General features: G+C 38.3%; 1 protein-coding gene across 4 annotated transcripts in view; it reads left to right on the forward strand.

Annotated features, from left to right (window-relative positions):
* Positions 1–23,566, forward strand: part of ZNF169 (zinc finger protein 169) — a 52,414-nt gene that overhangs the window by 23,244 nt on the left and 5,604 nt on the right. For all 4 annotated transcript variants that reach the window (XM_047779343.1, XM_047779344.1, XM_047779345.1 and 1 more), the window contains exons 2-3: positions 7,270–7,396; positions 7,870–7,965. In XM_047779343.1, the coding sequence (XP_047635299.1) occupies positions 7,270–7,396; positions 7,870–7,965 (223 nt within the window). The remainder of the gene's footprint in view (positions 1–7,269; positions 7,397–7,869; positions 7,966–23,566) is intronic.

A 23,566-nucleotide genomic window follows, 5' to 3' on the forward strand; every position in this document is an offset into this window, starting at 1 on the left:
GGACTTCATCCTCATACCATTCCCCTTTGCTGGTTTTCCTTTGTATCCTTTTGTTATAATTATAGCCAGGCATTACTACTCTACACTTGATCTTGTGAGTCTCCTAGTAAACATCAAACTGGTGGGGTGGAGGGGGTGTGTGTGGTCTTGGGGACTCTTGGCACAATTAGGAAGAAGGAAAACAATGTAGTGAAAAATATGAGTAAACAAAATAAGTGCTTATATATGAATTTTTACAAATGATTTTGATGATGAAAGCAAAAATTTGAGGCGATTCTAAATGTATGTAGAGGAAGTTAAGTCTTTAGCAAGACCAAGAAAAAAAGAGTAGACACAAACTACCAGTATCAGGAGTGAAACGGGGTATTACTACATACTTGGTAGTTATCCAAAGAATATCCGCCCACAGGTTTGACAACTTAGATGAAAAGGGACTGGATTCCTGAAAAAAAAATGTGAATTACTTTTAACTTGGACAATATGGAATAGATAATAAGACTTAAACACCAGTGCTACATGATTTCTTTCAGAAAATAGTGAACACTTTCCAATTCACTTTATGGAGCAGATAGCATGCTGATAATAAAACCAGACAAGGACAATAGAAAAAAATGAAAACTACAGGTCAACATCTCATGATTATAGAGATGAAAATCTTTATATTATTAGCAAATTGAGTTCAACAGTATATAAAAATAATTTTACATCACTACCAATTATAATTTATTGCAGGGACATAAGACTGGCTCCATATTTGAAATTCAGTCAATGTAATTCTCCATGTTAGCAGCTAAAGAAGAAAAAGCACATGATGTATTCAAGCATTTGACAGGATTCAATAATTGTTTGTGGGAAAAAACCGCAAAATTTACAACAATAGAAACAGGAACTCCCACATGATTAGGGACACCTACCAAAAAATATGTATATATCTGTGAGTAGCATTATTCTTTAAAAAAAAAAAACACAGACATATACATAACAAAATTTTTACCATTATAAAATGTCCAGTTCAGTGGCATTAAGTTCTTTCACACCATTGTGCAGTCATCACCATTCTTTCCAGAACTTTTTCATCTTCCCAGACCAAACTATCCATTCATTATACAATAACTCCCCATTCCTCACCTCAGTAGTTCCTATTAACATCAGTTTTACTTTGTCTCTATGAATTTGCCTATTCCCAGTCCCTGCTATAGGTGGCATTAAACAATATTTGACCTTTGTGACTTTTTTTTTTTTTTGCTTTTTGGGGCAGCACCTGCAGCATATGGAGGTTCCCAGGTTAGGGGTCCAATCAGAGCTACAGCTGCCAGCCTACACCACGGTCACAGCAACATCAGATCCTTAACCCAGTGAGCAAGGCCAGGGATTGAACCGGTAAGCTCATGGTTCCCAGTCGGATTCATTTCCTTTGCACCACAATGGGAATTCCTTTTGCGACTCTCTTATTTCACTTAACCCCAACCCCTGGTGTAGCATATATCAGAATTTCCTTCCTTTTTAAGCAGAATAATGTACAATTATGTATATATATGTACTATATTTTATCTATTTTTAGATTTAATTTTTATTTTAGATTTAATATATATTTTATATTGGATTAGTATACTTTGATTTACAATACTGTGTTAGATTTAGGTGTACAGCTAAACAAATCAGTTATACATATATCCATTCTTTTTCAGATTCTTTTCCCACATAGGTTGTTACAGAATATTGAGTGAAATTCCTTGTGGTATACAGTAGGTCCTTGTTGATTGTCTATTTTGTATATAGTAGTGTGTATCTGTTAACGCCAAACTCCTAAATTATCCCTCCCCTCCATCTTTCCGTTTTGGTAAACCATAAATTTGTTTTCAAAGTCTGAGTCTGTATCTGTTTTGTAATTCAGTTCATTTATATCACATATAAATATCATATGATATTTGTGTTTCTCTAACTTAACTCACCTAGTATGATATTCTCTGTCCATTGATGTTGCTGCAAATGGCATTATTTCATTCTTTCTATAGCTAAGTAATATTCCATTGTATAAATATACTATGACTTTACCTTTTCCTCTGTCAATGGACAGTTAGTTTCCTTCCATGTCTTGGCTATTATAAGCAAAGATGCATGTATCTTTTTGAATTATTGTTTCCTCTGGATATATGCCTAGGAGTGGGATTGCAGGATCATAGGTAGGTTCTAGTTTTAGGTTTTTTTTTTTTTTTTTTTTTTCCCCTTTATTTAAGGCTGCATCTGTGGCATATGGAAATTCCCAGGCTGGGGGTTGAATTGGAGCTGCAGCTGCCGGTCTACGCCACAGCCACAGCAACAGCCACAGCAATGCATGATATAAGCTGCATCTGTGACCTATGCTGCAGCTCACAGCAATGCTGGATCCTTAACTCACTGAACAAGGCCAGGGATCAAACCTGCAGGTATCCTTGTGGATACCAGTCAGTTTGGTAACCCACTGAGTCACAATGAGAACTCCTATTTTTAGTTTTTAAGGGAAACTCCTTACTGTTCTTCATAGTGGTGGTGCCAATTTACATTCCTACGAACAGTGAAGGAGGGTTCACTTTTCTCCACACCCTCTCAGCATTTATTGTTTGTAGACTTTCTGATGATGGCCATTTTGACCAGTGTGAGGTGATGCCTCATTATAGTTTTGATTTGCATTTCTTTAGTGATGTTGAGTATCCTTTCATGTGCCTTTTGTTCATCTGTATGTCTTCTTTGGAGAAATGTGTATTTAGATCTTTTTGCCCATTTTTTGGTTTTTTTTTTTTTTTTTTTTTTTTTTAGCTCTTTGGATTTTGGAGCTTAAGCTCTCGTTGGTTGCATCGTTTGCAACTATTTTCTCCCATTCTGTGGGTTGTCTTTTCATTTTGTTTATGGTTTCCTTTGCTGTATGAAAGATTTTTAAGTTTCAGTAGGTCCCATTTGTTTTATTGTTTGTTTTTATTTTCATTACTCTAGAGATCTGAAAAGATGTTGCTGTGATTTATGTTAAAGAGTGTTCTGTTTATGTTTTCTTCTAAAAGTGTTATAATATCTGGTCTTACATTTACCTTTATGATCCACTTTGAGTTTATTTTTGTGTATGGTGTTAGAGAATGATCTAATTTCATTCTTTTCCATGGGCTGTCCAGTTATTCCAGCACCACTATTGAAGAGAATGTCTTTTCTCCTTTGCATCTTCTTGTCTCCTTTGTCCATGGTCGTATTAGTTGACCACAGGTGCATTAGTTTTTATTTATTTTTTGAAATTTTATTTTTATTTTTTTTTACAGAATAAAATACATATATTTAAACACAATTACATTCACACAGATTATTATATCATGGATCTTAAGAAACAGATTAAGTGACTCCCTCTGGAGAAGTGGAATGGAAAATATGCTGAGACAAATAGGAAGTTTATTCTATACTTTATCCCATTTTGTGTGGCTTTCATTTCTACTATTTAGTATTATCTATTCCATTTCAATGTTTCTTTAAAAAATCAGCATTATATTAAAATTGTATATATTATGCAACTAAAATTTATAAAGAAGAAAGCCTTATATACCATAATAAAAAGGATAACTTAACTGGTAAGAATAACAAAAATAATACACCCTCTTAAAATAAGTAAAATATGAAATGCATAAATTGGTTAAAAAACAGTGTAACTCTATAAATATGTCCTCACAATTTGTTACATATTATTGATTCTTCAATATAGGCATTACACCATTCTAGGTGATGTGATAAACAAGGCATTATAGACCTTACATTGTACCATGGAGAGAAATGGTTATTAACAATACAATTGTAGAACTGTATTATTTAATTGTACAGTGGCATTATTTAATTATAATTATCATAAATTCTTTGATGGAGAGGAAATCCGAATCAGATCTAAGATGACTTCAGCATTCCAAGGTGATGTCAAATGACCCCCTTCATGGTGGATTATGCACTTATTTACTATGAGATATATTTCTTCTCCAGAGATTCCTTGTTTGTATATCAATTGTAGATTTTAGGTTTGCAGTTCTTCTGAAGTTTTGATATAGGAGTCTATATGTATATGAGATTGTTTTAAGTTGTTGCTCTCTTAATTGCAAGTTTATCTCCAGTGTCCTGCATTTGTACCCACTTCTTTTCATGATTTCTGATTTTGATGGTATAATTGTGCCTGGATGATTTCGTATCTTCACTATATATATACCTTTACTGGTGAGCCTTGTCATTTGTGGAATTTTTGTTTCCTGTTGCTGTCTTTTCTTTTCTGCCTAGAGAAGTTCCTTTAGTATTTGTTGTAAGGAGGGTTTAGCATTGTTGAATTCTCTTAGCTTCTGCTTATCTGTGAAGCTTTTGATTTCTCCTTCAAATCTGAATGAGGGCCTTGCTGGGTAGAGTAATCTTGGTTGGAGGTTTTTTTCCTTTCATCACGTTAAGTATATCATGCCACTCCCTTCTGGCCTGCAGAGTTTCTGCTGAAAAATCTGCTGATAATCTTATTGGGGTTCACTTGTATGTTACTTGTTTCTTTTCCCTATCTGCTTTCAAGATTTTCTCTTTGTCTTTAATTTTGGTCAGTGTAATTAATACGTGTCTCGGTGTATTCCTCCTTGGGTTTATTTTATATGGTACTCATTGTGCTTCCTGGATTTGAGTGAGTGGTTCCTTTTCCATGTTAGGGAAGCTTTCGGCTATTACCTCTTGGAATAATTTTTCTGTCCCCTTCTCTCTCTCTTCTCCTTCTGGCACCCCTATAATACAGATGTTGGTGTGTTTAATGTTGTCCCAGAGTTCTCTGAGACTCGCTTCATTTGTTTTCCATCTTTTCTCTTTTCTGTTCTGCATCTGTGATTTCTACTAATCTGTCCTCCACCTTGCTTATTTGTTCTTCTTACTCCTGTATTCTGCTGTTAGCTGCTTTTAGTGAATTTTTTATTTCAGTTATTGCATTTTGTATCTCTTCTTGTTTAAGTTTTATATCTTGTATCTCTTTGCTCAGTGTTTCCTGTAAGTTATCCATCTTTGCCTCCAGTTTATTTCCAATGTCTTGCATCATCTTCAGCATCAGTAGTCTGAAGTCTTTTTTCTGGAGGCTGAGAATCTCCTGACCACTTAGCTGATTTTCTTGGGTTTTTCCTTTCTCCCTCATCTGAGTTATAGTTCTCTGTCTTTCCATTTTTATAGGTTTTTGGTGTTAGGTGCATTAGTTTCTGTGCTTCTGTGCTTCGTATCTTGTTCCATTGATGTATATTTCTGTTTTCGTGCCAGTACTGTACTATTTTGATGACTATAGCTTTGTAGTATAGTCTGAAGTCAGGGAGCCTGATTCCTCCAGCTCCATGTTTCTTTCTCAATTTTTCTTTGGCCTTTTTCTTACCTATTTATCTGTTGATGGACATTTGGGTTGTTTCCACCTTTGATCTATCATGAATAATGCTCTTATGGACATTGGTATATGAGTATTTGTTTGAGTTCTTGCTTTTGAGACTTCAGAGTATATACTCAGGACTAAAAATAGCTGGATTGGGAATTGCTGCTGTTGTGCAATGGGATTGGTGGTGTCTCTGCAGCAGGACACAGGTTCAGTCCCTGATCCAGTGCAGTGGGTTAATGGATCTAGAAGGATCCAGTGTTAGGTCACTGCTGCGACTTGAATCTGATCCCTGGCCTGGGAACTCCATATGTCATGAGGTGACCAAAAAAGAAAAAAAAAAAGCAATAAAACTGCTGGATCATATGGTAAATTGTATGTTTAACTTTTTTTTTTTTTGGTACATTAAAATTTTTGAGGAGCTGCTGAACTATTTTTTCACAGAAACTATACCATTTTACTTTTCCCACAGCAATGCACAAAGGTTCTGATTTCTCTATACCCTGAGAAAACTTGAGCATTTCCATTTATTTGGTAATAGCTATGCTAATGAGTGTGATGTGATATCTCTTTCTGGAATAGTATTCTTAATGCTTTGAGACATTATGCTTTCCTCCTTATGTAAAGACCAAGGCAAGAATGTCTATTCTTACCACTCTTATTCACTGTTACGCAGGAAGTTCTACAATAAGGCAAAAACAGGAAATAAAATGCACATAGATTGTAAAGGGAGAAGTAAATCTGTCCCTATATGCAAATACCATGATTGTGTATATAGAAAATCTTAAAGAATCTAAGAGAAAAAAAAAAAACCTAGAGCAATAAGTGAGTTCAGCTAGTTTGAAGGATTCAAGATAAAATATAGTTTTACAATGTTGTGCCAATTTCAAACTATTTTTATATCATAGCAGTGAACAAATGGTCACTGAAGTGAAAATACAATACCGTTAAAGTCACTAAAAAAAGAAAAATGGGAGTTCCAATTGTGGTGCAGCAGAAGCAAATTCCACTAGTAACCACGAGGCCTCACTTGGTGGGTTAAGGATGTGGCATTTCCATGAGCTGTGGTGTAGGTTGCAGATGCAGCTAGGATCCTGCATTGCTGTGACTGTGGTGTAGGCTGGCACCTGTAGCTCTGATTCGACCCCTAGCCTGGGAACCTTCATATAGCACAAGTGTGGCTCTAAAAAGCAATAAATAAATAAATAAACACCCCCCAAAACCAACAAACAACAACAACAACAAAAAGAAGAAATTTTTAGGTGTTAGTTTTCTTTGGTTTTAGTTTTTTTTTTTCCAACAAAACATATATAGGATTTATATGCTAAAAATCACAACATGCTGATGAAAGAAATCAAAGACCATCTCAGTAAATGGAGCGACATATCATGTTTACAGATTTGAAGAGTCAACATGGCAAAGATGTCAGTTCTTCCTAAATTTATATACATGTTTAATGTAAATCTTGTCAAAATTCCAGCAATTTTTTTTTGGTAGATATAGATGAGATTATTCTAAATTTGCATGGAAAGGCACATGTCCTAGGATAGCTAAATTAATCTTTAAAATGAAGACTGAAGCGGGGGTGAGAATCAGTCTACCTGATTTTAAGACCTATTATATAGCTACAATAATCCAAACTATGTTTTTCATAGCATCACAGATGTAGAAATCAATAGTACCGAACAGAGAACCCCTGAATAGATCCACCAGCAATGTGGGAAGAGGATTAGCAGTCTTGAACACATACCAAAAGGGATTGGGTTGAAAGCAAGGATTTATGGATCTCACCTGTATACCCCACACCAGCCTTTCTGCTGTCTTGGTTAGTGGCTTAGGTTAAGCTGACAGTGGGCATGGGTGGCTTCTGGATGAGCAGGGATGTGTTTGTATTACAGGCATTAATGGCCTTCAGGGATGTGGCTGTAGCCTTCAGCCAGAAGGAGTGGAAGCTACTGAGTCCTGCTCAGAGGACCCTGTATCGGGATGTTATGCTGGAGAACTACAGCCTTTTGGTGTCACTGGGTAAGGATGGCCTGACTCATATCTCAGACTCTGTGGGCATCTTTAAGTTTTTATGTAGCATCCATCATACTTTTAGCTCTGAATTCTGTAATATTTTTCTTACACTCTAAGAGAAGGTCTGAATTCTATAGAGCTGGAAATAATGAAGGTGTGTGTGTGTGTGTGTATGTTTGGGGTGGGGGTGACACTGTATTTCCAGGCCTCTTCCAAGGCCAGGCCCTCCTCCAAAGTGATCTTGCTTCAAATGGAGGAATATTTGTATTCATTCAAGCACAGAGGAGAATCAGGATACTGGCTTTACATCCAGGATTCTCCCATCCCATGAGTCATCTTTTCTCAGCATTCAGAGAATCTTTGCCCCTCTCCACCCCTGCCTCCCCCACTGCCCCCATTCCCTGGCTGAGTCTGAGTTCTGTGGTAGTCTCTTAAGTCGCTAACCCAAGGTCACCTTGGTTTTTTTTCCTTGTGAGTAGGAATTGCCTTTCCTAAACCAAAACTCATCACACAACTGGAACAAGGAGATGAGCCCTGGAGAGAGGAGAGCGAATGTTTTCTGGACCTTTATTCAGGTAAGTGGGGACACCAGGCAGACTAGGAGACAGGGCAGTGAGGTGCTCAGCAGGCATCTGTGAGCTGCTGAGGAGGAAGCTCTGCTGCAGGCTTCTCTTCCATATGCCATCCTACTCAGTCCAGATAGGGCTTCTCTGGCATCCCCCTCTTTCCTCCTCCAGTGAGCCATACGCTGCTCACTTGGTGTCCCTTTTCCAGCATCTAGGATCTCACCATCCTTGAATTTTTGTTGCTTGGCTTGATCTTCTGAGTACTTGCCATCTGAGACTAAGTCATCTGCCCCTGCTAGATAATGGCCAATTTCTAGTCTTAACCTACTGACGTTTGTGCATTGATTCTACCCCATAATTTCCCATAACTTTGTTTCTTTTATTTTATGATGGATTATTTAAGATTACAACAGTGTGTGAAGAATTATATAATGAGTGCCAAAGTGCCTATCTTGAAGCCTAAGAAAGAGACCATTATAAGACCACGTGACAGCCCATACCTTTCCTGGTTGGGTCCCATTCCTCCGCCCTGCTGCTGAGAATCTGATTTCAGTGTTAGCATGTCCATGACTACTTTTATCCTTTTTATCCATCCACTGGGTCTTTCAACCATGTAGAGAGTTGTTTCCCATGTCTTTAAACTTCTCTGCACATAGTATATTGTGTATCTTTTTCTGGAATATGCCTTTTCATCAACTTTATGTGAGATTCATGTTAAAATGTGTAGGTTTAGTTTATACTTTTAAAAATTCTTACATGTGGTTCCATTATATGAATATGAATATGAATATGATGTAGTTGAATTATCAGTTCTCTTCTTTTGGACATTTGAGTTATTTCCAATTTTTGGCTGTTAAATAATGTCGCTATATATTCTTGTTACTTCCTTGGAAATAATATGCAAGAGTTTTTCCAAGATGCATACCTAGAGCACAGTGGCTAGTTCAGAGGCATGAGTAGCCTCAGCCTGATTAGATTGTGCCATATTACGTTCTGAAGCTGTTCAGCACCATTTTACACTCCCAGCAGCAATGATGAGTTCTTGTTCCACATCCTCACATTTTCCACCCAGTTGTTGAGTTTGTGGTGAAGCCTCAGACGAGTTTTGCTTTCCAGTGAGCATGAGCATCTTTTCCCATGTTGATTTACCATTGTTATTTACCTTTCTGTGATTAGACTATTCAAGTATTTCCCTACTTTTGATTTGGGCTGTTTCTGTTACTGATTTGTAGAAATTCCATATACATTCTGGGAACATTTAGGTCTTTAACTGGAATTAATTTAATGTGAATGTTGGAAGGTAAGGATAAATTTCTGCCTGTTTTTTTTTTACTCTTATTTTCAACATTCCTGGCATTTTATTTATTTATATAATTTTTTTTTTTTGCTTCTAAATACAACCATATATCTGGGCTACATTGTACTTTAAGCAAACTCAGGGCTTTTTTCTTTTTCTTTTTTTGCCTTTTCTAGGGCTGCTCCCCGGGCATGTGGAGGTTCCCAGGCTAGGGGTCTAATTGGAGCTGTAGCCACCAGCCTATGCCACAGCCACAGCAACACGGGATCCAAGCTGCGTCTACGACCTATACCACACAGCACGGCAACGCTGGATCCTTAACCCACTGAGCAAGGCCAGGGATTGAACATGCAACCTCATGGTTCCTAGTCAGATTTGTTAACCACTGTGCCATGACGGGAACTCCAGGGCTTTTTTCTTTTTTTTTAAAAAAAGAACTATTATATAAGCTATAAGTATAAGAGAAAAATGTTATTATGTATAATATATTATTATGGTATATAGTTAAGGAATAAATGTGTGGTATATTATCAAAGAACAATAAACTATGTATATTTAAAGTGTAAAATTTGGTAAGTTTTGACGTGTGCACAGCCATGAAACCATTGCCTTGATCTAAGTCCCAAGCGTACTTGTCACCCCGACATTTCCTGGTGCCTCACTGTAATCTCTGTCTCCTGCCCCTCACTATCCTCCCCCTCCTCCAATACCCAGGCAACCACTGATCTGCTTTCTTTTTTTTTTTTTTTTTTAACTTTTTAGGGCCACACCAGTGGCACATGGAGGTTCTCAGGCTAGGGGTCTAATCGGAGCTGTTGTGGCTGGCCTATGCCAGAGCCACAGCAACACGGGATCTGAGCCGCGTCTGCGACCTACACCACAGCTCACGGCAACGCCGGATGGTTAACCCACTGAGCAAGGGCAGGGACCGAACCCGCAACCTCATGGTTCCTAGTCGGATTCGTTAACCACTGCGCCACAACGGGAACTCCCGCTTTCTGTATATCTTCTTTGGAGAAATGTCTTCTCAAATATTTGGTCCATTTGAAAAGTTGGTTTCTTATGTTTTTATTGGATTTTGAAAGTTCTTCATATATTCTATATAGAAATAGATTATCAGATATTTGGGTTTCAAGTATTTTTTTCTGTGGCTTGCTTTTTATTCTCTAGTGTCTTTCAAAGAGAGTTTCTTAATTTTGGTGAAGTCCAAATTTCAATATTTTCTGTTATGAATTTCACTTTTGGTGATGTATTTTAAGAAATCTTTCCCAAAATGAAGGCCAAGAGGAGTTTCATATATTTTTTTTCTTTTAGAAGTTTTATGATTTTACACTTTACATTTACATTGTGCTTTTACTTTGCATTTAGTTCTCTACCTGAATTTGAGTAAATTTGTATACTTGGTTCCAGGTCTGGATTTAAGTACAATTTTTCTTTTTTTTTTAATGTATGCAAGTATGCAATTTTTCCAGCACCATTTACTGAAAAGACAGCTCTGTTTTTTAAACTGAATTTCCTATGCACCTTTGTGGTAAATCAGTTGTGTATGGGTCTATCTCTACTCCTTTCTGTGTCTATCTTGATCACACTACCACACAGTCCTGATTACTGCAGCTTTATAACAAGTCTCAAACTTAGTATAATTCCTCGAACATTCTTTTCTCTTTTTAAGTTGTTTTAGTTATGCTAGATGCATTGCATTTCCACATGGATTTTAGAATCAGCTTGGCAATTTTCACAAAAAAAGCCAGTTGGGATTTTGATTGGGATTGAATTGAATCTCATCAATTTGAGGAGAATTTACATGTAAATAATACTCTGTCATCCAATATATGAACACAATCTAGCTCTCCATTTTTATGAGACTTCTGAATTTTTGTCAGCATTGTTTTGTAGTTTTTCATACACAGGTCTTATGCATCTTGTCAGATTTATCCCTCTGTGTTTCATATTTTTGATGCTATATGCCTTAAAATTTCAGTTTTCAGTTGTTGATAGTATATAGAAATACAGTTAACTTATGTACAATGCTCCTACATCTGGTAAACTTGCAAAACTTCTCAGTGCTAGTAGTTTTACGGATTCAATAGGATTTTCTACGTGGATAATTATGTTATTTGTAAATAAGTATAGTTTATTTCTTTCCATTCTTTATGTCTTTAATTTCTTTTTCTTGCCTCATTGCACAGGTGAGAACATCAGTGCAATGATGAATTTAAATGGTTAGAGTGGAATCCTTTCCTTGTTCTTGGTCTTATGGGGAATGCTTTCCTCCTGAGTGTAAGTTTTAGAGCTGCCTTTCATCAGCTTGACAAACTTCCCTTCTATTTCTTGTTTGATGAGTTTTTATTGGGAATGGATGTTGGATTTTGTCAGTTTTATTTATTTATTTATTTTTGTCTTTTTAGTTATTTCTTGGGCCGCTCCCGCGGCATATGGAGGTTCCCAGGCTAGGGGTCGAATCGGAGCTGCAGCCACCGGCCTACGCCAGAGCCACAGCAACGCAGGATCCGAGCCGCGTCTGCAACCTACACCACAGCTCACGGCAATGCCGGATCGTTAACCCACTGAGCAAGGGCAGGGACCGAACCCGCAACCTCATGGTTCCTAGTCGGATTCGTTAACCACTGTGCCACGACGGGAACTCCTATCAGTTTTATTTATTTTAGCATCTTTAGAGATGACCATATGTGTTTTTCATTTTTAATCTTTTATTATTTTTTTCTTGTTGAACCAGTCTTGTATTGCTGTTAATACAATGCACTAACCTTATTCAGATTTGACCAGTTTTTCCTTCACTTTTGTGTATATGTGTATGTTTAGTTAGTTCTATGAAAATTTATACATGTACATGCATGTAATTATCTATATATTCAAAGATATAAGACAGGGATCCCTCGTGACACCCTTTTATAGTCACAACCAACTCTCTCACTCTGCCCCTCTCTTCACCTGGCAACCACTAAATCTATTCTCCGTCTCTATAATTTTGTCATTTCAAGAATGTCATATATAAAAAAAATCATGTATTACCTTTTGGGATTGCTTTTTTTCATTCAGCATTAAATTCTTTTGAGATCCATCCACATTATTGGATCATTCCTTTTATTACTCTGTAGTAGTCCATGGTCTGAATATACCACAGTTTTTTAAACCATTCACCACTGAACTACTTTTGGGTTGTTTATAGTTTTGGGCTATTTATAAATAAAGCTGCTGTGGACATTTCTGCCACTCTTACAGATTTCTAGCAATATCTCCTCAGCTGGTGAGAGTAAGTGGTTTAGTGCAAGCATTTCCTTTCTGGGGAGAGCTGAGTAGCTGAGCATATCTCAATAGGTGTACTGTATCAGGGCTTTACTCTTCTTAGAAAAGAGACTTGTGTGCGGCCTGAGGTAGGTAAAGCACTTATGAGGCCCTGTAAATGGGTAGTACTGTCATTTGGTGAGGGCTTCATGGCATGTCCTTAGCATCTACTCATTCTCTTCAGATGGTCTTTATTCCTGAGTGGTTGGCAGGTGTGTGTGTTGAGATCTGATCTGACTGCCAAGTGGCCCTCCTCCTGGGTCCCCTCATGAGGGTGATTGGCAGGCAGGGACTCACAGACTCAGGTCCAGGGTATCCACTTGAATTCTCCAGACGCCGCAGTTTCAGAGGGCCAATTTCTGGCAGTTCATTTCAGCTTGGTGAGCCCCAAGAACAGGTGGTTGGCTCCAGGAGTAATGGGTAGAATGAGTATCATTACTTAAAGTTATTTAGTTTTTTCTTTTAAGGTGGAATTTACTTACGGGAAATGCAAAATCTTAAGTGTACTAGTCTGTGAGTTCAAACAATGCTCTATAACCCAAACTTTATCAAAATACAGAGTATTACTGTTAGCCAATAGTTCTCTTCTGACTCATCCCAGTAAACTCCTGCCCCTACCCCTCAGAGGTACCATTGTTCTGATTTTATTTCACCATACTTAGTTTTGACCAATGTGCAATTTTGCATAAACAATCATATAGTATAAGGCTTCTTTCACTCAACAGTTTTAAAGCTTCATTCATGTTGTATCAGTAGTCTATTCTTTTTTTTGGTAAACACCAAATAGCATTCCATTATATGAATATGTGATGTTTATCCATTCTCCTTGATAGACATCTTGACAGATTCCATTTTTTCGTTGTTTTAAAAGAGCTGCTGTTAACATTCTTATGCTAATTTTTTGTTCATTTGTTTATTTTTGGTAAACCTTTGTTTTTGTTTCCTTTGAATAAATACCTAGGGTTTATTCATTTCCTAGGGTTTTTTTTTTTTTTTTTTGCTTTTTTAGGGTGCACCTGTGGCATATGAAAGTTCCCAGGCTAGAGGTTGAATTGGAGCTACAGCTGCCAGCCTACGCCATAGTCACAGCAACATGGGATCTGAGCCACATCTTCCATCTACACCGGAACTCAGGGCAATGCCAGATCCTTAACCAACTGAACAAGGCCAGGGATCAAACCTGCATCCTCATGGATACTCGTTGGGTTCATTACTGCTGAGCCACAATGGAACTTCCTCTTAATGTAAAATTACCATAAACTGAGAGGCTTAAAACAAAAATGTATTCTTTCATAGTTCAAAATCAACCTGTTGTCAGAGTTGTTTTTTCCTGGAGGTTCCAAAGGAGAGTTTGTGTCTCTCCTAGCTTCTGGTGGTTGCTGGCCATCTAGTATTCTTTAGCTATTGCTGCATCACTTCAATCTCTGCCTCTTTGGTCTCATAGCCTTCTTCCTTCTATGTGTCTCTGTATCCAAATCTCCCTCTCCTTGTAAGGATACCAGTCATTGGTTTAAAGCTCACTCTAATCCACTATAACCTCATTTTAACTTTATTACATCTTCAAAGAATCTGTTTCAAAATAAGTCCACATTCACGTGTTCCAGGTTGACATTAAGTTTGATGGGATGATACTCAACCCAGTATACTGAGTCATAGGATAACTGTATGTGTAGTTTTATAAGAAGCAACTAGACCTTTTCCAAAGTGGTTATACAATGTCTCACTTCCATGAACAAGAAACATATGAGAGTTACTAGCACTTCACATTCTTCCTGACAATTTTCTTTTTATCTCTGGGAATGGATGTGTAGTGTTAGCTCATAAAAGTTTCCATTTCCCTGATGATTAATGATGCTGAGCACTTCTATGTGCTTTTTGATTATTTACATATATATCATATACATTATTTTGTGAAGTATGTACTCAAATCTTTGTCTAATTTTTCTGCATTGTTTTCCTTTTTATTACTGAGTTTTATGAGTTTTTTATTGATCCTGGATACAAGTCCATTGTCATTTGTATAAATTGCAAATATCCTCTCAGTCTGAAACTTTTTTTTTTTGTCTTTTGTCCTTTTAGGGCCACACCTGCGGCATATGGAGGTTCCCAGGCTAGGGATCTAATCGGAGCTGTTGCTGTCGGCCTAGCCACAGCCATAGCAATGCCAGATCCGAGCCACATTTTTTTTTTCATTTTTTTTATTACTCAAATGATTTTATCACATCTGTAGTTGTATAATGATCATAATCTGATTTCACAGGATTTCCATCCCACAGCCCAAGCACATCCCACCACCCCCCAAACTGTCTCCTTTGGGCACCATAAATTTTTCAATGTTTCTGAGTCAGCATCTATTCTGCAAAGAAGTTCAGTCTGACCTTTTTTCAGATTCCACATGTCAGTGAAAGCATTTGATGTTGGTGTCTCATTGTATGGCTGACTTCACTTAGCATGATAATTTCTAGGTCCATCCATGTTGCTAAAAATGCTGGTATTTCATTCCTTTTCATTGCTGAGTAATATTACATTGTGTATATGTACCATATCTTCTTGATCCACTCCTCTGTCGATGGACATTTAGGTTGTTTCCATGTCTTGGCTATTGCAAACAGTACTGCAATGAACATCGGAGTACATGTGTCTTTTTGAGTCGTGGTTTTCTCTGGGTAGATGCCCAGGAGTGGGATTACTGGATCAAATGGTAGTTCTATTTTTAGTTTTCTGAGGAATGTCCATACTGTTTTCCACAGTGGTTGCACCAATTTACAATCCCACCAACGGTGTAATAGGGTTCCTTTTTCTCCACACCCTCTCCAGCACTGATTGTTTGTAGACTTTTTGATGATGGCCATTCTGGCTGGTGTAAGGTGGTACCTCAGAGTGGTTTTGATTTGCATTTCTCTAAGAATGAGTGATGTTGAACATCTTTTCATGTGTTTCTTGGCCATCTGTCTGTCTTCTGTGGAGAACTGTCTGTTTAGATCTTCTGCCCATTTTTGGATGGGGTTGTTTGTTTTTTTCTGGTGTGGAGCTGCAGAAGGTGTTTATAAATTTTGGAGATTAATCCCTTGTCCGCCGATTCATTTGCAGAGATTTTCTCCCATTCTGTGGGTTGTCTTTTTGTGTTGTTTAGGGTTTCCTTTGCTGTGCAGAAACTCTTAAGTTTGATTAGGTCCCATTTGTTTATTTTTGTTTTTATTGTCAATGCTCTAAGAGGTGGATCTGAGAAGATGTTGCTGTGGTTTATGTCAGAGAGTGTTTGGCCTGTGTTTTCCTCTAAGAGTTTTATAGTGTCTGGTCTTATATCTAGGTCTTTCATCCATTTGGAGTTTATTTTTGTGTATGGTGGGAGGGAGTGTTCTAATTTCATTCTTTTGCATGTGGCTGTCCAGTTTTCCCAGCACCACTTATTGAACAAGCTGTCCTTTCTCCATTGTATATCCTTGCCTCCTTTGTCATAGATGAGTTGGCTGTAGGTGTGTGGGTTTATTTCTGGGCTTTCTATCCTGTTCCACTGATCTATATTTCTGTCTTTGTGCCAGTACCATAATGGTTTTGATGATTGTTGCTTTGTAGTATAGTCTGAAGTTCGGGAGCCTGATTCCTCGAGCTCCATTTTTCTTTTTCAGGATGTCTTTGGCTATTCTGGGTCAGTCCATTCACATTTAAGGTGATTATTGATATGTATGTTCTTACTGCCATTTTATTAACTGTTTTGGATTTGTTATTGTTGCTCTTTTTTTCTTCCTTTCTTCTCTTGTTCTCTCCTCTTGTAGTTTGATGACTATGTTTAGTGTTGTATTTGAGTTGATTTTTCTTATTTGTATGTATATCAATTGTAGATTTTTAGTTTGCAGTTACCCTGAAGTTTTGATATACGAGTCTGTATCAAAGTCTGTATCAAATCTCTTATATGTATGAGATTGTTTTAAGTTGTTGTTCTCTTAATTGCAAGTGTATTTCCAGTGTCCTGCATTTGTACCTTCCTTTTCTCATGATTTCTGATTTTGGTAGCATAATTGTGCATGTATCATTTCCTATCTTTACTGTATGTCTTCCTTTATTGCTGCGCCTTGTCATTTGCAGTGTTTTTGTTTCTAGTTGTGGCCTTTTCTTTTCTGCCTAGAGAAGTTCCTTTAGTATTTGTTGTTAAGCTGGTTTAGTGTTGCTGAATTCTCTTTGCTTTTGATTATCTGTGAAGCTTTTGATTTCTCCTTCAAATCTGAATGAGAGCCTTGCTGGGTAATCTTGGTTGGAGGTTTTTTCCTTTCATTGCATTAAGTATATTGTGCCACTCCCTTCTGGCTTGTAGAGTTTCTGCTGAAACCTGCTGATATCCTTATCGGGGTTCCCTTGTATGTTATTTGTTTCTTTTCCCTAGCTGCTTTCAGTATTTTTGCTTTGTCTTTAATTTTGGTCAGTTTGATTAATATGTGTCTTGGGGTGTTCCTCCTTGGGTTTACTTTATATGGTACTCATTGTGCTTCCTGGATTTGAATGAGTGGTTCCCTTCCCATGTTTGGGATGTTTTTGGCTATTATTTCTTTGAATTTTTTCTTCCCTTTCTCTATTTCTTCTCCTGATGTTTGTGCATTTAACATTTTCCCAGAGTTGTCTTAGACTCTCTTCATTTCTTTTCAATCTTTTTTCTCTTTTCTGTATCAGTAATTTCCACTAATCTGTCCTCCACCTCACTTATTCGTTCTTCTGCCTCCTGTATTCTGCTGTTTGCTTCTAATGAATTTTTTATTTCAGTTATTGTATTTTGCATCTCTGCTTAAGTTTTAAATCTTGTATTTCTTTACTCAGTTTTTCTTGTAAGTTATCAATCTTTGCCTCCAGTTTATTTCCAATGTCTTGCATCATCTTCAGCATCATCAGTCTAAAGTCTTTTTCCTGGAGGCCGATAATCGCCAGATCACTTAGTTGTTTTCCTTTTTTTTTTCTTTCTCCCTTACCTGAGTTATCGTTCTCTGACTTTTCATTTTTATAGGTTTTTGGTGTGGTGTCCTTTTTGCAGACAACAGAGTTGTAGCCTCTCTTTCTTCTGGTGTCTGTCCCCCTTTGTGGCTGATGTTGGTCTGGGGGCTTGCTGTAGGCTTCCTTATGGGAGGCACTGGTGCCTGCCCAGTGGTAGGTGGGGCTGATTTCTCTCCCTCTGGTGGGTAAGGCTCTGTCTCTGGGTGAGATTAGAGTAGCTGTGTGCCTTGGGGGTCTTTAGGCAGCCTGTTTACTGATGGGTGGAGCAGTGATCCCACCTGGATTATTGTTTTTCCTGGGGCTTCTCAGTGCTGATGGGTGGGGCTGGATTTTCCCCAAATGGCCAGCTCTAGAGAAACACATGCTGATGAATATTCCTGAGAGCTTTGCCTCCAGTGACTTTCCCCCACAATGAGCCATAGTCACCCACTGTTCTCTTTGGAGATCCTCCAAAGACTGCAGTCAGGTCCGACCCAGACTCCTATGGAGTCTGCTCTGCCCCTGGACCCAGTGCATATGAGAACCTGCATGCACCTCTCAAGAATGGGGTCCATTTCCCCCAGTCCAGTGGAGCACTTGCGAACAAGCCCCACTGTCCCTCAACGCCAGATGCTCCAGGGGCTCTTTTTCCCAATGCTAGATCCCCAGACATGGGGACCTTGATGTGGAGCTCAGAATTCTCACTCCCGTAGGTGACTCTCTGTGATACAGTTACTTTCCAGTCTGTGGGGCTTCCTGCCCGGGAGCTATGGGGTTGCTTATATCACGTGATTGCCCCTTCTACCTCTTGATGTTGCCTCCTCTTTGTCTTCTGGAATAGGATATCTTTTTGAAAGTTTCCAGTCCATTTAGTTGAAGGTTGTAATTTTGTTGTTTTTAGGAAAGAGGTTGAGCTCTAGTCCTTCTATTCTGCCCATCTTAATCCCATCTCAACTCTTCTCTAAATGTTTGATAGAATTCATCTTTGAAGCCATCTGGTCCTGAAGACTATTCCATATATATTTTCTATTTCTTCCTTGGTCAGTCTTGGAAGATTGTACCTTTCTAAGTATTTGTCCATTTCTTCTAGGATGTCCATTTTATTGGTATATAGTTAATGGTAGTAGTCTCTTCTGAATCTTTGTATTTCTGTGGTGTCAGTTGTCACTTCTCCTTTTTTCATTTCTAATTTTATTAATTTGAGCCCTCTCCCTGTTTTTCTTTATGGGTCTTGCTGAAGTTTTATCAGTTTTATCTTTTCATCTTTTCACAGAGCCAACTTTTAGTTTCATTGATCTTTTCCATTTTCTTCATCTCTATCTCATTTATTTCTGCTCAGATCTTTGTAATTTCTTTCCTTCTATTAACTTCGGGTTTTGTTTGTTTTTTCCCTAGTTCCTTTAGGTGTAAGGTAAGGTTGTTTATTTGAGATTTTTTTGTTTCTTGAGGTAATATTGTACTTCTAAACTTCCCTCTTGGAACAGTTTTTGCTGCTTCCCGTAGGTTTTGTATTGTTACATTTTTCTTGTCATTTGTCTCTAGGTATTTTTTGATTTCCTCTTTGATTTCTTCGGTGATCTATTGGTTGTTTAATAACATTGTTTAGCCTCCACGTTTTTGTGTTTTACACTTTTTTCTTCTTCTTATAGTTGACTTTTTTTTGTTTTTTGGCCACCCCATGGCATATGGGGCCAGGGTTTGAATCCGAGCTGGACTTATGACCTATACCACACCTGTGGCACTGCTGGATCCTTAACCCACTCTGCCAATCTGGCGATCAAATTCACATCCCTGTTGCTGCAGAGACATGGTAGATCTCGTTGTACCATAGTGGGATCTCCTGTATTTGATTTCTAATCTCAGAATGTTGTTGTTGGAAAAGATGCTTGATATGATTTCAGTTTTCTTAAATTTACCAATTGCTTTGTGGCCCAGGATGTGATCCACCCTGGAGAATGTTCCATGTGCACTTGAAAACAATGTGCATTCTGCTTTTGGGTAGAATGTTCTATAAATATTAAGTCCATCTGGTCTAATTGTCACTTAAGGCCTGTGTTTTGTTATTAATTTTCTGTTTCGATGATCTGTCCATTTGTTTAAGTGGGTGTGTTAAAGCCCCTGCCATTATTCTGTTACAGTTCATTTCTCTTTTTATGGCTGTTAGCATTTGCTTCTATGTTGGGTGCATATATTTACCTAATATCTTCTTGTGTTGATCCTTGATCATTATATAGTGTCCTTTATCTCTAGTAACAGTCTTTATTTTAAAGTCTATTTTGTCTGATATGAACATTGCAACTCCATCTTTCTTTTGATTTCCATTTTCTCAGAATACCTTTTCCCATCCCCTCACTTTCCCTAGATCTGAAGTGGGTCTGTTGCACACAGCATGTATACTGTTTCTTTTCTTTTTTTTTTTTTTTTGGTGGGGGGCAGGGAGGGAAATCCATTCAGCCAGTCTGTTTCTTTTGGTTGGAACATTTTCCATTTCCATTTAAGGTAATTATTGATATGTATGTTTTTATTGCTGTTTTGTTAATTGCTTTAGATTTGTTTTTGTAGGTCTTTTTTCTTCCTTTCCTCTTTTCTCTTGTGACTTAATGATTATTTTGGATTGCTTTTTCTTTTTGTGTGTGTGTATCGGTTGTAGATTTCTGGTTTTCTCTTACCATGAAGTTTTCATAGCAGTCTATGTACATATGGTGAGTTTTCCTTTTCATAATTTTGTTTCTAGTTGTGTCCTTTTCTTTTCCACCTAGAGAAGTTCCTTTAGCATTTGCTGTAAAGCTGGTTTGGTGCTGCTGAGTTCTCTTACCTTTTGCTTGTCTGTAGAGCTTTTGATTTCTCTGTTGAATTTGAATAAGAGCCTTGATGCATAGAGTATTCTTGGTTGTAGGTTTTTCCCCTTCACTACTTGAAATATATTGTGTTTTTCCCTTCTGACCTGCAGAGTTTCTACAGAAAAATCAGCTGATATAATCTTATGGGGATTTCCTTTTATCTTATTTGTTGCTTTTATATTTTCTCCTTGGCTTTGATTTGTGGCAGTTTGATTATGTGTCTTGGTGTGTTCCTCCTTGGATATCCTGTATGAGATGCTCTGTGCTTTCTGTACCTGAGTGTTTTCTTTTCCATATTAGGGAGGTTTTTTGCTATTATCTCATCAAATATTTTATCAGACCTTTTCTTTCTCTTTTCTTGTTCTGGGACCCCTGTAATGCAAATATTGGTATGTTTAATATTGTCATAGATATCTCTTAGACTCTCCTCATTTCTTTTCATTCTTTGTTTATTCTGTTCTGGAGCAGTGATTTTTACCAGTCTGTCCTTCACCTCATTTATTTAGTTCTTATGTCTCATTTATTCCACTATTTAATCCTTCTAGTGTACTTTTCATTTTGTTAAATATTCCTTGTATCTTCTCGGTCTGTACCTCCACTCTTTTTCCAAGACTTTGGATCATCTTTACTGTCATTACTCTGAATTCTTTTTTTGGGTAGATTGCCTATCTCCACTTCACTTAGTTGTTCCTCTAGGGTTTTATCTTGTTCTTCATCTGGAACATATTTCTCTGCCATCTCATTTTGTCTAATTTTCTGCATTTGTGGTCTCTCTTATACAGGCTGCAGGAATTCAGTCCTCTTGCTTCTGGTGTCTATCCCTTGGTGGGTGAGTTGCATCAGGGGCTTGTGCAGCCTTCCTTTTAGGAGGGACTGGTGCTTGTCCACTGGTAGGTAGAGCTAGACATTGCCTTCAGATGGGCAGAGCTTTGTCAAGGGGTGTGTTTAGAGTTGAGGTGGCTTTGGGTTCAGAGTGATGTTACACAGTCTATCAAACCCTATTGTTTGGCCTCAGGTGTCCCAGCACTGGTTCCTGCAGGCTGTTGGGTGAGGCCAGGTCCCAGTGCCAAAATGGTAATATTTGGAAGGGCTCATGCTTGTGAATATGGCCAGGTCCCTGTGGCCAGTATCCTTGTCCCGAAAGTGAGTCACAGGTCACCCCTGCCTCCCCAGGTGTCCCTCCAAGACCCACAGGTAGATCTGGCTCAGGCTTCCATGGAGTTGTTGCTTTGCCCTGAGTCCTAGTGCACATGAAGCCCAGGGTGCACCCTCCACCAGTGGAGTCTCTGTTTTTCCCAGTCTTTTGGAGTTCCTGTGCTCAAGCCCTGCTGGCCTTGAGTGGCAAACTCTCCGGGGATTCCCCTTCCTGATGCTAGACCCCCAGGCTGGAGAGCCTCATCTTTTTTTGTTTGTTTGTTTTTTGATTTTTAGGGCTTAACTAGTGGGATATGGAAGTTCCCAGGCTAGGGGTTGAATCAGAGTTACAGCTGCCAATCTACACCACAGTCACAGCCATGTCTGCACTCTACACCATGGCTCACAGCAACACCAGATCCTCAACCCACTGAGTGAGGCCAGGGATTGAACCCAAATCCTCATGGATACTAGTCGGACTTGTTACTGCTGTGCCACAACAGAAACTCCTGACGTGGGTCTCTTAACTCTCACTCCTGTGGGAGAACATCTGTGATACAATTATTTTTCAGTTTGTGAATTGCCACCTTGGTAGGTATGGGATTTGATTGTATTGCGCAAGTGCCCCTCCTACCATGTCATTGTGCCTTCTTGTCTTTGGATGTAACATACCTTTTTTGGTAGGTTCCAATCTTTTTTGTTGATGGTTGTTCAGCAGTTAGTTGTGATTTTGGTGTTTTCATGAGAGGAGGTGAGCACTATCATTTTCTCTTTCTTCCTTGTACTCCAGTGGCTATAGTCGTTCATTTAATTCACTGCTATGCATATATTCTTCACAATTGCAGCTGCAAAAGGAAAACTTTCTTTGAGGAGCCATTAGGAATGGATGTTTTTTCCTTTTCCTTTGGAACATTTGAGGTTATATACAACCATTGAAGTACTTATTGGTCTGAAAATATCAATTGCCACAAAAACAGCCATATATTGTAACAGAGTTTATAAATTGATTTTTTCTACATTCTGGAAAATTTTATGATTAACTGAAAAGTATTACCTTGGTAAAATTTTATTTTTCCTTTTATTAGGGAAGTTCTGGATGTTGAAAAGTATGTTAAGTTTTGGGGTTTCCCAAAGTGGATATTGTCATTCTTAATTGCTTTTAGCTAAACTTTGCCACATTGTTAGAGGCACAAAAATGATGATGAATGAACAGTCTGATTAGAGGCTTTGGCTCCCAGAAGGGCAGTGTTAACTGTATTTAAACCCATCACTATATTTAATACAGAAGACACTGAACAGGGCATCTGTAATGATGTGTAGTTTCCTGCTAACCTTAGATCTTGTAACCCAGCTGGGAATATAATCATGCCAAGGTGAAGGAAGTGGGTGCTTTTCTCTTCCCATCACATCACAGACAAGGAGGCAAGAGTGAAATGCTGAAAGCTCAGCTGTCAGAACCTTAGACTCACAACTGAGTATGGAAACTGCTGGTCAGAAATGCACACACCCGCCACAAGTTCTGAACATGTGGGCAGCCAAGCTTAACAAAAGAAATTCCATGAGAGTTCAGTGAGCTGAACTAGAGCACATTCAATGCTGAGAGACCAACCATGGTGGGACCCCTGATGGCCAGATCTGTATACCAAGACCGAAAGGACGTGCACTTTCCCAGTGGAAGTCCAGCAGGGCCAGCACTTGTGGATGATTATCAGGGTCATTTCTCAGGAGTTTCTAGATCTAGCAACACCTACACACATATACAGAGAGAGAGGGGAAAGCACTGAGGAAGGGAGGAGAGAGGACACAGACTAAGTTTACTGGATGGCTTGCTGAGGAGCAAATGGAGGAAGGGGTTCTCTGGTAGCTCTTGTTAGTATTGGTAGCTAGCATCTTTGACCAGATGGGATGAGTAATTTTCTCTAAAGGGCCATATTTTAAACATTTTAGGTGTTGTAGTCTTTACCTTCTGTGTTGCAAGCACTCACCTTTGCTGTTGTGTGTGAAAACTGCCATAAACAGTACAGAAAGATCGAGTGAGGCTATGGTCCAACAGACTCTATTCACAAAACCTGTG

This window comes from Phacochoerus africanus, chromosome 5 (assembly GCF_016906955.1).
Source record: "Phacochoerus africanus isolate WHEZ1 chromosome 5, ROS_Pafr_v1, whole genome shotgun sequence".
Lineage (NCBI taxonomy): Eukaryota > Metazoa > Chordata > Mammalia > Artiodactyla > Suidae > Phacochoerus > Phacochoerus africanus.